This window comes from Cnephaeus nilssonii, assembly GCF_951640355.1.
Source record: "Cnephaeus nilssonii genome assembly, chromosome: 16".
NCBI classification, from domain to species: domain Eukaryota; kingdom Metazoa; phylum Chordata; class Mammalia; order Chiroptera; family Vespertilionidae; genus Cnephaeus; species Cnephaeus nilssonii.
This window is the reverse complement of record NC_137087.1, coordinates 4,447,548-4,461,395: the sequence shown is the minus strand read 5'-3', so window position 1 is coordinate 4,461,395 and position 13,848 is coordinate 4,447,548. Positions and strand designations below refer to the sequence as shown.

The 13,848-nt window shown below is 44.7% G+C and overlaps 1 protein-coding gene across 1 annotated transcript in view; it reads left to right on the top strand.

Moving 5' to 3' along the window:
- Positions 1 to 13,848, top strand: part of GLUD1 (glutamate dehydrogenase 1) — a 43,129-nt gene that overhangs the window by 9,855 nt on the left and 19,426 nt on the right. Inside the window, exons 2-5 of the mRNA XM_079793793.1 lie at positions 2,733 to 2,813; positions 3,798 to 3,853; positions 4,952 to 5,015; positions 10,796 to 10,890. Of these exons, the coding sequence (XP_079649919.1) occupies positions 2,733 to 2,813; positions 3,798 to 3,853; positions 4,952 to 5,015; positions 10,796 to 10,890 (296 nt within the window). The remainder of the gene's footprint in view (positions 1 to 2,732; positions 2,814 to 3,797; positions 3,854 to 4,951; positions 5,016 to 10,795; positions 10,891 to 13,848) is intronic.

Below are 13,848 nucleotides of genomic sequence, written 5' to 3'. Positions count from 1 at the left end.
AGACATTAGCTTGTAAGAACATGTAATAAATAACATCAAAATGCAATGGATATTTAATTTTAAAATGTTTTTTGTACTCGATCAATAGAAACTTATCTGGCCACTGGGTAAAGCTAGCAATAAAACTACTGGTCTGCAGTGTGTTAAGACAGCAAGCAAAATTAAAATAACTCAGTGACTACTTCCATGGGCTCGAAAAGGTAATGAAAAATGTGCTTTATGTGTAATAGGAGGAATACTAACTAATAGTAAACTATTTTACTATCCCCATGAATTGATCTTGAGAAAAAAAGGAAATCACGGTTCATTAAGCCTCACACGCATTGTCCTGTGCAATCCTGACACGAAGCCGACGAGCAGTGTTCGCACCTCCCAGGTGAGCAGGTGCTCCCCGCCTGGATCGCTGGGGCCCTGCTTAGGACGGCTGGACACTGCATCCAAGCCAGGCCCCTGGCCTAACGTCATTTTCCCGTGTCATTTGAAAGACACAATACTGGGGTTGTGTGTTTTGTTTTTCTATGTAGGGGCTTGGAGGAGACAAGCTGGTCTTCCCAGAAGATAAACCCTCTTCTCTGCTTTCTGAGGCAGATAGCACTCCACACCATGGACAGGTTGGGAACTGCACAGGCCTCCGTGCAAATACTTGGTCTTAATATTATAACTTTCCTTGTTTTTGTCTGTAGTGTATTGTAGGTGCTGGTACTTTTGCTTTTCAGTACTTTTTAGTCTTTGCACTTAGGGTGAATTATGCAGCATTTACATGTACGTCAGAATTTAGTGGCCCTGGCTTTTCTCTTTCCACCTTAAGTTTTAAGTGTCAAGAAATATTCATATATTATTCAACATGTGTTTGAGTGTCTTAATACATGTCATTTTCTGTTATGAGACATCAGGAAATAAAGCAGTCTTCATGGGCAAGCCAGGAGGTCAACAAGTAGATAACAAAGTCCGTGGTAAAACATAAAATAAGGTAGAAGGGGCTAGAAAGTGGGGGTGTGGAAGAGGTGCTATTTTAAATAGGGTGATCAGGGAGGGCTTCTTGGAATGAAAAGTTTGTAACAGAAACCTGAGAAATGGGGGAGGAAGCGGGCTGTACAGACATTGGCTATTTTACTTCTCAGTCTTAGCATCTTAATAACAACTTTATTCCACAGACGTTCTGAGAACCCATTCTACGTAAGATTCTAAGAGGTCACCTCTCTAAATGTAATCATTTTATTTTTCTAATAAGCTACAGACACATGTTCAGCTTCAGAATTTGCTCTTGATGATCACATACACAATAGATAAAATTCTTTTAAAACATAATTTATGTATAAATAGATGTTTTCTGAGACATAAGAAACTAGCTTTTAAAAATGACTAGGAAAGTCTCCTGAAACTGCCATTTCATTAGATAGTGTACTAGTGTATTTCCATCTGGAATTCTTTTTCTCCAGAATTCTTTGAGATGTCCCTGGGTCCCCCATTTCCTGGGACTCTCAGGGAAGTTGTACCCAGCTTCATCCAGATACCCTGGATGATGCCCAACCAATGTGCAGTCAAACACTCAGGCCTTCTTCCTTGGGGTTAAGAAGCAATGGACCATGGAGTGCAAAACATGGCTTAACCCTGCACAGCTTAGAAGGGTGATTGATTAAGACTCCTGAAACCTAAGTAGTGGGTATACCTAATTTCTCTGTCCCCTCTACCAAACACCTGTGCTTTAAATACAGGGGCATTAAGACTTAAAGTTGTCTATCTGGTTGGCCACCCACCCATCCTTGCAGAAAGAGTAAAAAGAATTGCTTGTCCCCAGGAATGAAAGATGGCTTTCTCAGCTCGCTCATTTCTTGGTTAAAAGAGGCTAGCAGTGGGTGAGGGGAGGAAGGCTCTCTGAGTATACCCATTTGAAGCTAATACCTCTATTTAGCCATCTGATATCGAAGTTGGATCTGTCATACTTGTTGATTATCCATTTGCCCATATCTGTATGTTGTCAGAAAGCAAATTCCTTGAACTCCCCACTACCAAATCACCCAAACCAAAAGGCAAAAGAAAATAAAACTTTGAGTTAGTTGCTTTCCTAAAAGTGTAAAAATCATTTATTTGAAGGTAATTTCTTTCTTGTGAAATCATAGGTACTTCTTACTGGATTGTCAGTCACTGAAAGACAGGTTCTTATTCCTCTCTAAATCCCCAGGAACGCTATTTGATGCTCTTAGCTACTCCTGCCAGAGAGCAGAAGCGGGGCTTCCACACCAGTCTTTGTCAGAATGCTTAACACCCAGGACGGTGCTCACCCTGGAGCGCTTGCTGGGTGTCGACTTTGCAGCTTTCCCTCTTTGGCCTTTCCTATTGACTTTTTTTTTTTTAAATATATATGCTTTTATTTATTTTTTTAGAGTGAGAGAAAGGGAAAGATATAGAGAGATAGAAACATTGATTAGAGAGAAACATTAATCGGCTGCCTCCTGCAAGCCCCCTCACTGGGGATCAAACCCACAGCTCAGGCATGTGCACTGACCAGGAATCGAACCTGTGACCTCTTGGTTCATGGGTTGATGCTCAAGCACTGAGCCACACTGGCCGGGCTCATATTGACTTTTCATCGTTAGCTTCTTTGCGTGTTCTTGGAAATGACCAGGGTGTAGGGGGCACATTTTCTATTTGTAGCATTTTTTTTAACCTGTGAGGATGTTCTAAATGCATTCCTTTCTTTCTCTTTCCCTCCCCTTTTTTAAACACTACAGGTATTCGTTACAGCACTGATGTGAGTGTAGATGAAGTGAAAGCTTTGGCTTCTCTGATGACGTATAAGTGCGCAGTGGTTGGTAAGTGATCTCTTTTGTTGTTACCTAACGAGAGCTCTTTAGGGAAATATGTTTATTTACAAGGTTACTTTTAAGATGTTGGAGAAATATATATATATATATATATATATATATATATATATATATATATATATATATATTTAATATTTTATTGATTTTTTACAGAGAGGAAGGAAGAGGGATAGAGAGTTAGAAACATCGATGAGAGAGAAACATCGATCAGCTGCCTCCTGCACACCCCCTACTGGGGATGTGCCCGCAACCAAGGTACATGCCCTTGACCGGAATCGAACCTGGGACCCTTGAGTCCGCAGGCCAACGCTCTATCCACTGAACCAAACCGGTTTCGGCTGGAGAAATATATTTTATCAGAACTGATTTTTTGTTTCACAGTTGAAGGCTTACATCATTTTTCAGTTAGTCTTAATTAAGATTTAGTCTTTTTTAATGTTTTTAAAATTGATTTTTAGAGGGAAAGAGAGAGAGAAAGATAAACATTGATCAGTTGCCTCCCATACACACCACAACATGGAATCAAACTAGTGATTCAACTATTATGAATGTGACATTCAACCAATAGAGCCACACAGGCCAGGGCTAGATGTAGCCTGTTTTTAGATGGGGAACTTTTTATACCATCTAATTGGATTTTCTTTAGGTATAGACCTTTGTTTAAGGCCCTTTCCATATAATCTGGTGCATAAGAGCAGATTATAAAAGAAGGAAAATAAGTATGCTATTTGCTTTCAGAAATAGTAAGGCACACTGATTAAGTATGCATTGTAACTTGCCTGGGTTTATAATTTCTGTTCACTAGAATTTTAAAGTGCAATGTTTTAGAAGAGGTCAATATGGGTTTATTGCTTAATTTTCTGAAATTAAAGCTTAAATCATGCACATCTTTGTAATGTTGCATAGTGCTTTCTTCCTTTTTAAGTTTGTTATCCTTTGTTTGGAATAACAACTTTCATTCTTCTGTTTCAGATGTGCCATTTGGGGGTGCTAAAGCTGGTGTTAAGATCAACCCCAAGAACTATAGCGTAAGTATCACAATGACATCTGTGCATGTGGTGCATTGGCAAAGGACTTGAAGTTACTAGGTGTCTGTGCCCCCCGCCCCCAATACCAGTGAGGTTAATGGTCTCTATCCCTTTTAAAAGGAATGGAAAATCAAGTAAATAACTCATTTGAGTGTTTGCCATATAAGAGGTCACCTGCTTAATGTCAATTTTCATACTTGGTTAAAAGGTAATTAATACCTTCATATTCTTAGGCACTTATATTTATACTTGAGGCCCGGTGCATGAAAATTCATGTACTGGAGAGGGGTTCCCTCAGCCCGGCCTGCCCCCTCTCACAGTCCAGGAGCCCTCAGGGGCAGGAGGTGACTGGCGAACAGGGGAAGGCGACACCCCATCACACCTCTGCTGCTTCCACTGCTGGCCGCACAAGCCTCAGCCAGCCCTGGTTACCTGAGCCTCGGGCTGGCCCAGGGTGGCTGGGGCGGCTGAGGGGACTGGGCGCTGCCATCTTGTGGCTGTGGTCACTGCCATCTTTGAGGATGTGGTAGTCAATTAGCATATTCCCTCCTTATTGGCTGTGGGTGCCGCCATCTTTGTGATGGTGTGAGGGTCAATTAACATATTCCCTTTATTATATAGGATTCATAAATTACTATGATCTGAGATTTGTATATCAAGATTCTAGTGACAAATATCTTACCTAATCTGATAAAAATCTTACTGCTTATGCTCAGGTCCAAGATAATTAAGCTAGTTGTTATGCTTTTTATAGTACCAAATTAACATCTGTACACAAACATAATAAATATGTGATTTTATTCTTTTTAAAATTTGCCCTTTAAATGAAAATAGACCATAGGGCATGCTCATATGATTTTATATTCATAAAGAGAACAGGAACTAGGATTTGAGCCCTACTTCTACTCTATTGTTTGTATAACCTAATTTCTGATCTCTTATTTCTTTATCTTTAAAATGCCTTCTTTATGAGTTGTTCTGAGAAAAACAAGAAGCTATATGAAAATGTTCCATACATAGAAAATATGATGCTAGCTTCTCTACAGGTGGCTTTCCTATCCAAGTCTTTTTCATTGTTTTTGGTTTTTCTCTTTACAGGATAACGAGTTGGAAAAGATCACGAGGAGGTTCACCATGGAACTGGCCAAGAAGGGCTTTATTGGTATGTGTTGCCATATAGGTTTCCACATAGAATGGGGCCATCTCAAAAGTAATTGTCTTAATTTGAACCCGTGCCTGGATAGGGCTCCCTTTTTACTTTGAGAGAGACACAGGTTCTGAGAGGAATATGGTGAGATACCCAGGTCTCTCTATGACATGTCTCTCATAGGAAATTCCAGTTCCCAGTGTGCAGTTTAGACATCAGGAGAGGCCACTCCACCTCTTCTCCTCAGACACAGTGAAGGGTTCTGGTCCTCTAACAGCATTTTACAGTCAAATGCAACTTCCAGAAACACCGGGGCCATGTTTTTAGGAACTAATACCTGTATTATAAAGGTTTTCAAATCTGTAAAAGGCAGTTTTACAGTAGTAACCCTGATCTGATAGCAGTGAAAAATCTAGTGCCTTTTGGAATTGGAGGCGTAAGCATGCCTGCGCCTTCAGAGCATTATCTGTGTCATGTTCTTTTTGAGAAATGGGAATATTCTTTTCTGTCATACATGAATACTAGAAGCCCGGTGCACAAAATTCGTGCACGGGGGGTGGGGGGGTTGTCCCTTAGCCCAGCCTGTATCCTCTCCAATCTGGGACTCCTGGAGGGATGTCCGACTGCCCGTTTAGGCCCAATCCTGGTGGGATCTGGCCTAAACGGGCAGTCGGACATCCCTCTCACAATCCAGGACTGCTGGCTCCCAACTGCTTGCCTGCCTGCCTTCCTGATTGCCCCTAACCGCTTCTGCCTGCCAGCCTGATCACCCCCTAACCACTCTGCTGCCAGCCTGGTTGATGCTTAACTGCTCCCCTGCCAGCCTGTTTGCCCCCAACTTCCCTCCTCTGCCGGCCTGGTCACCCCTAACTGCCCTCTCCTGCAGGGTTGATCACCTCCAACTGCCCTCCCTTGCAAGCCTGGTCCCTCTCAACTGCCCTCCCTTGCAGGCCTGGTCCCTCACAACTGCCCTCCTTTGCAGGCCGGGTGCCTCCCAACTGCCCTCTCCTGCTGGCCATCTTGTGGTGGCCATCTTGTGTCCACATGGGAGCAGGATCTTTGACCACATGGGGGCAGCTATATTGTGTGTTGCAGTGATGATCAATCTGTATATTACTCTTTTATTAGATAGGATAGAGGCCTGGTACAGGGGTGGGGGCCAGCTGATTTGCCCTGAAGAGTGTCACAGATAAGGGTGGGGGTTCCCTTGGGGTGTGGGGCGGCCTGAGCGAGGGGCCTGTGGTGGTTTGCAGGCCGGCCACGCCCCCTGGCAACCCAAGGGGAGGCCCTGGTATCTGGAATTTATTTTCCTTCTACAATTGAAACTTTGTAGCCTGGAGCTGAGCCAAGCCTGTTGCTCCCTCTGGGGCGGCAGCCATTTATGTGGCAGTTAATTCACCTTCTACCATTGAAACTTTGTAGCCTTAAGCGGGTGAGCCCGGCCAGGGTGTGCGGAAAGCTTTGCTTCCCCTGTTGCTGGCGGCAACCCTGGCCTGCTCTCTCAAGCTCCATTCTGCCGCCATTTGTTTGAATTTGTTTACCTTCTATAATTGAAACTTTGTAGCTTGAGTGGAGGCTTAGGCCTGCAATGGCTATGGAAAGCTTGGCTTACTCTGTTACCTGGGAAACCTTGCTCTCTGTGGCTGTAGCCATCTTGGATTGGGGTTAATTTGCATACTCGCCCTGATTGGCTGGTGGGCGTGGCTTATGTAGCAGAGTGATGGTTAATTTGCATATTACCATTTTATTAGAGAGGATTCTTCAATCTTTAATTAGCAAGCACTGAGTCTATATATTTCTTTTCTTCTAGAAATATTTTCATTTATTTTAATAAAATAAACCAAATTACTTACTAGAATGTTTGCCTTTTCAACATAGTCAAACCAAAGAAGACTAACATAGAAGAGATCTACTTTTTCTCTATTCCTGTCCCTGTTTTCTCCCCCAATATTCCCCCCTCTGTTCATAAATTCCTATAAACTTAAGATATGCTTATTGTGAAATTGGCCCTATTTTTAGGGGGAGGGGGGAAGAAGGGCATGACTTAAATAAACTAATAAAGATAAATGTAGATCATACTAGAATTTGACTAGATTTGACCTATCGTGTGTATTTCAAAGGCATTTGGATTCTTGGCATGCCTCCTCTTCTTGAATACCACTGTGGGCTTACCCGAGTTAGTGAGCTGACTGCCTCCTGCACAGGAATGCCTACGAACCCTGAGATTTGTGAATTGAAGTCATGTTCAGCTTATGGATGGTGTTCAGAATTTTTTATGTCATTTCCTCTTCTCTGAAATCTCAGAAGTATTTAATAGTCTTGAGTTATACTATACTTTATTCAGCTATAGTTATTGCCCATCATCCAGAGTGTATTCAACTTAATATTCTCTATATTGACAAGTATCTTATAGTTCCAAAGGTTAAAAAGTAATTCCTTGAAACTCTGAAAGCTTAGGTACTAGCAATTTGACTTCTTTTGTGTAAAGCCCCATTCCTTATTAACCCACGATGCAACTAAACCGGACCGCTGGGCCAGCAAGCTTCATAGCAGAAGGATTTCTCTCTCTCCCTCCAGGGCACAGAACTAGTCCTGGGAAACCCTGTAGGATTGATGTTATTTCCTGACTTCCCTTTCCACAGTTTCAGGTTGTAATTTTAACCTGAGTCTGAGTCCTGGCCCTCTCACATTGGGTGGGCTTTACAATTTCTGCAAAAAAAGTCAGCTTGGATGTTGCGAGGGGTTGCATTGAATCTGAAGACAGTGGAGTGTTGCTATCAAAACCATATCAAGTCTTCCAGGCCAGGAACAATGAATATTTTTCCACTTGTTTAGGTCTTGGATTTCTCTCAGTGATGTTTTATAGTTTTCAGAGTACAAGTCTTACACTACCTTTTAAAAGTTTATACATAAGTTTTTTATTCTTTTTGATATTCTAAGGAATATTAGTCTGCAGGATTCTTGTGAGGTCTTTTATTATTGTTGTTCATCCTCACCCAATGATATTTTTAGAGAGAGAGAGGAGGGAGGAGGAAAGACAGAGAGAGAGAGAAACACCAGTCAGTATAAGAGACACATAGATCTGTTGTCTTCCACACTTGCCCTGACCAGCGCTGGGGATCAAGTGTGCAGCTGAAGTATGTGTCCTTTGCCGGAATCGAACCCAGGACCCTTCAATCCACAGGCCAGCACTCTATCCACTGAGCCAAACCAACTAGGGGTCTTATGAAGTCTTGGATATCAGGATAGCAGTGGCTAATAGAATAAGTCAGGAAGTATTCTTTCCTCTTCTATATATTTTTTTTAATTTGTGAAATATGGGTGTTAATTGTATGAATTTAGATATCCTCTTTGTAAACTGTTAAGGTTTTACTTTGTAAAAAATACCCTTGCAGTAATCTGTTGTTTCCATTAGTGCCCTTTTATCAGAAGATGAGGCTAGAATATAGCATTATTCCTTCCAAGCATGAGAGTCCTGTGGGGTGAGGATGGGTTTGAACAGTTAGACTTCATGAGATTTATAAGATGCCTTAAAAAAGCTACCAGGGCATAGAGTTCCAGATGGAGTGGGGGAGGAGGGCAGAGTGAGAAAAGTAAACCGTGGTCATTTCAAAGTGTCTTATACCAGTTTTTATCCATTGCATCCTAACTTGTACAAAACATTGCAGTGTCTAGGACCTTGGCCCTTGAAATATAGAACCTTAAAATGTACCTTATATTGCTGGTTTAAAAGTAAAAATTATAGAAAGAACTTGAGTACAGTTCTTAGAATGATCTTTATTTTGGAGAGACAATAGTTTAACCATTTTTTAAAAATATGTTTTTATTGATTTCAGAGAGGAAGGGAGAGGTAGAGGGAGAAAAACATCAACGATGAGAGAGTCTTAGATCACCTGCCTCCTGCACCCCCCACTCTGGGGATCAAGCCCACAACCCGGGCATGTGCCCTGACCAGGAATTGAATTGTGACCTCTTGGTTCAAAGGTCGACGTTCAACTGCTGAGCCATGCTGGCCAGGCAGTTTAACCATTTTTTAAGTTGTGTTTTTCTTTTTATAAAGACAATGAATTGTTTTGATTTTATTGTCTATAAAGTTTTACATATGTCTCCTTTTTCCCTGATTTCCCCCCAACTCCCTGTTCCCCAGCCATTTCCACCCCAGGCAAGCCCCCACCACCCCAGTGTCTGTGTCCATTGGTTATGCTAATATGCATGCATACAAGTTCTTTGGTTGCCCTCTAACACCCCCCACCACCACCACCACCACCACCTCCCCTGCCATTTGTCTCTGGATCTATTTTTGTTCATCAATTTATGTTGATCCCACATATGAGTGAAATCATGTGATATTTATCTTTCTCCGACTGGTTTATTTCACTTAGCATAATGCTCTCCAGTTCCATTTATGCTGTTGCAAATGGTAAAAGTTCCTTTTTTATAGCAGTGTAGTATTCCATTGTGTAGATGTACCACAGTTTTCTAATCCATTCATCTGCTGATGGGCACTTGGTTGTTTCCAAATCTTAGCTATGGTGAATTGTGTTGCTATGAACATAGGGGTGCATATATCCTTTCTGATTGGTGTTTCTGGTCTCTTGGGGGCAATGAGTTTTTATTATTCAGTTGGAATAATATAGAAAGCTATAAACAAGAATGAAATCCAAAGACAGTGAGCAAGTTTGTGTATATGTTTCCAAACTTAATACACAGGTATGCACATGAGTCTGTGCACATATGTTATACATAGAGACATAGAAAGATATATATACATAGGAACATATACATGGTGTATGAAACCTTCATTTTTCCTTATGTCTATTTTGGTGATGTTGCTAAGTCATTTACATGGATGTAGATCATCCTTTTATTCTCACTTTCTTTGGTAGAAGTATTTCTACATATTTCTGCCTTTACATATTTGAGTGAGCATCATTTAACACATTTTTTAAAATGTATTTTATTGATTTCAGAAAGAAAGGGAGAGGGAGAGAGATAGGAACATCAATAATGAGAGATAATCATTGATTGGCTGCTTCCTGCATGTCCCCCACTGGGGATCAAGCCTGCAACCCGGGCATGTGCCCTGACTGGGAATTGAACCGTGATCTCCTGGTTCATAGGTTAACCACTGAGCCACACCAGCCGGGCAACACATTTTAATCTGAATTTCACTGTGTGTAGTCATTGGTACCTATTGCTGCTTTTGAGCTAACTTGTTATATTTGTTTACTGTGATCTAAGGAATTGAAAGCCAAGGTCTAAAACTTTATGTACACCGAGTAAGCTTTGAATAATAGGTCAGAGCAGCATTCCATCATGTGTAAAAGTAATGTGGTCATAACACAATTGCTTTAGCAGTGTCCTTTTTCCTCCTATTAGCTGAGGAGATCTTACAGCTGAGTTAAGGTATGGTACCGTACCATACACAGTACTCTCTGCCCACAACAGTCCTCTTCATCAGAACTGATGGCGTTATCTGGCTGCAGTTTAAGGAACTGAGATCCAAAGGCCAGGCTGATTTGCCAATGCCTGCACGTACAGAAGCCCTATTGAGTGGCTTATACTGCACATAGCTATCTTCCACATAAATGCCAGCGGGAGGAATTTCCATGTAACATTGTGTGTGTATAAATTTGGTAGTGAAACGTTTAGTAAATATCTCTATGACTTCATTTACCTAAGTGAAATCTAAAGTTCCCTAGCCACGGTAGCTTTGTTAGAGAATTACAAAGGTCTTTGTGTCTGAGATGAGTTTATCTTCAAAACTGGTGCGATGCTTTTCCCTGTGCCCCTAGGTCCAGGCATTGATGTGCCTGCCCCAGACATGAGCACGGGTGAGCGAGAGATGTCCTGGATTGCGGACACCTATGCTAGCACCATCGGGCACTATGTGAGTACCCACCCAGAGGCCCCAGGGCTGCATTGCTGTGAAAACGGAGAATTCACCGGGTTTCTCTCCTCCCCTTTAATCATACCTTGATTTGCATGTTATTTCACTTTTGTCTCTAGTCTTAAATCATAAATGTAGGGAACATGGAATGAGCTTTTTGCCTTATATGCCTCCCTATCCTGGATGCTGGGATGGGGCCCTCAGAGAGGGATCACCTATCTGCATGACACACTGTCCGAAGACACTAAGAAGGAAGTGAGAAGCATCGCATTCTGACTTTCCTCAAGCTCTCACTTAAGGAGGAGGAGTTAAAGGCATAAGCAAATAAGGTGTGGAGTTAGTGTGATGCAAGGATGGAAAGCTGTGGTTTCTGAAACAAGGCTTCCTGGGAGTGGTATTTGGACTAGAACTTGAAAATGGGTAGAATTTGAACAGAGGGAGATTTGGGGAGTTGGAGTAGAGCTCAGGTTGTCTGAAGATAAGGCATATTTAGAAGGGTTCTAAGAGTGAAAAGGTACATGAACTAGGACAAAATATTAAACCCTGGGGTTTTGGTTTTCCCTGCTGGTCAGATGGGAGCCTTCGATGCTGACTTCGCCGGGGGAGGGCCGCAGGCAGTGTCCGGCTGCACTAGCAAAGGGAGGGCCTCCTGCACAGGGGCTGGGGCAGCACTGGCGCCTGGCAGGCATCAGTTTGGCAGGACTGAGCAGGACGCGTGGGATCAAGGAAAAAGAACATGTCGAGTCGGAGAGAACCAGAAGGACTTGAGCAGAAGTGATGCCACTGATACAGAACCCGAGAAGAAAACTAGCTTTCTGTCCTTGAAAGGGATTAAGCCCTGAAAAACATTCAGGGAAAAAGACTTTCACTTAAAATATATGGAGCACCTACTGCCTGCAAAGCTAAGTGTAACAAGGTGCTCAGTACAATTGGGGTGAATACTACAAGTTCCGACGCTTTGGAAAGAACGATGGGAGCCTGGCCGAGCCCATGGAGATGAGCTTGGAGAAGCCTATGGAGATGAGCTTAGAGAAGCCTATGGAGATGAGCTTAGAGAAGCCTATGGAGATGAGCTTAGAGAAGCCTATGGAGATGAGCTTGGAGAAGCCTATGGAGATGAGCTTAGAGAAGCCTATGGAGATGAGCTTGGAGAAGCCCATGGAGATGAGCTTGGAGAAGCCTATGGAGATGAGCTTAGAGAAGCCTATGGAGATGAGCTTAGAGAAGCCTTCTTTACGGATGAGGAGGCACCAGCTAGAGTAAGGGAGGGCAAGGGTTCGAAGCGGAAGGATGCACCTGGGTAACAGTTCTCATGTCATGAGGAGACCATGGTGGCCAGAGTAGAGAGTGAGATTGTGAGGCCTAAGAGGTCCCCAGAGCAGGTCACACCAGGTTATCGCCCTGTCGGCACCAGCAGGCCTGTGGTCTTTGTCCTGTGTGAGAGGGAAGCTAGTGCAGCACTAACTGGAGTGAGTGTGTGACACAGCCACGTGTGCCTTTGGAGCTTCCCTGTGTGTGAAGGTAGCGAATGGGATTGTTGGGGGGCAGGAGCCATGAGGAGCCCAGAAAGACAGTGATGTTAGCCCATCCTGGCATTGGAGAGCAGCGGGCAGATTGAGGAGTCACTGAAGGGAAGAAAGCACTCCGTTGTAAAGAATGAGTTGTGCGTGTTGGGGGGCCGGGGAGTTCTGAAGAGAAACCAGTTCAGCAACTGGCTTGTCCTGGAGCCAGTGCAGGGAAAGGGGCAGTGGAGAGGGGAGTGGGGCAGGGGCAGTGGAGAGGGGAGTGGGGCAGGGGCAGTGAGGCAGGGGCAGTGGAGAGGGGAGTGGGGCAGGGGCAGTGGAGAGGGGAGTGGGGCAGGGGCAGTGGAGAGGGGAGTGGGGCAGGGGCAGTGGAGAGGGGAGTGGGGCAGGGGCAGTGGAGAGGGGAGTGGGGCAGGGGCAGTGGAGAGGGCAGTGGGGCAGGGGCAGTGGAGAGGGCAGTGGGGCAGGGGCAGTGGAGAGGGGAGTGGGGCAGGGGCAGTGGAGAGGGGAGTGGGGCAGGGGCAGTGGAGAGGGCAGTGGGGCAGGGGCAGTGGAGAGGGGAGTGGGGCAGGGGCAGTGGAGAGGGGAGTGGGGCAGGGGCAGTGGAGAGGGGAGTGGGGCAGGGGCAGTGGAGAGAGCAGTGGGGCAGGGGCAGTGGAGAGGGGAGTGGGGCAGGGGCAGTGGAGAGGGCAGTGGGGCAGGGGCAGTGGAGAGGGGAGTGGGGCAGGGGCAGTGGAGAGGGGAGTGGGGCAGGGGCAGTGGAGAGAGCAGTGAGGCAGGGGCAGTGGAGAGGGGAGTGGGGCAGGGGCAGTGGAGAGGGGAGTGGGGCAGGGGCAGTGGAGAGGGCAGTGGGGCAGGGGCAGTGGAGAGGGGAGTGGGGCAGGGGCAGTGGAGAGGGCAGTGGGGCAGGGGCAGTGGAGAGGGGAGTGGGGCAGGGGCAGTGAGGCAGGGGCAGTGGAGAGGGGAGTGGGGCAGGGGCAGTGGAGAGGGGAGTGGGGCAGGGGCAGTGGAGAGAGCAGTGGGGCAGGGGCAGTGGAGAGGGGAGTGGGGCAGGGGGAGTGAGGCATGAAGAGCAGTCTCCATTTGAAGAAAAACGGAAGACAATTCGAAAGATGGCTGCTGTCCCAAGAGAAAAGTTTGTTGTTCGCAGAGATCAGTCTCGATCCCTGGGTGCAATCTTGTAGGGAGGACATGGGCATGCAGCCTGGATTCTAGACTGGCTCCTTCGCACACCAGCTCTGACCTGTGGCGGTGCCTCCGCTTCCTCCTCTGTACAATGGCAATGATAATACTCCTTCCTTCATGAGAGAGTCGTGTAATGCCCTTAGCATTATATTAATAAATACTGTACCAGGTCAATTACACAGATCCCCTGAAATAAAACAGCAGTATGAGACATTGATACTATAAAGAACTTTGGTTTAACTGTCATTCC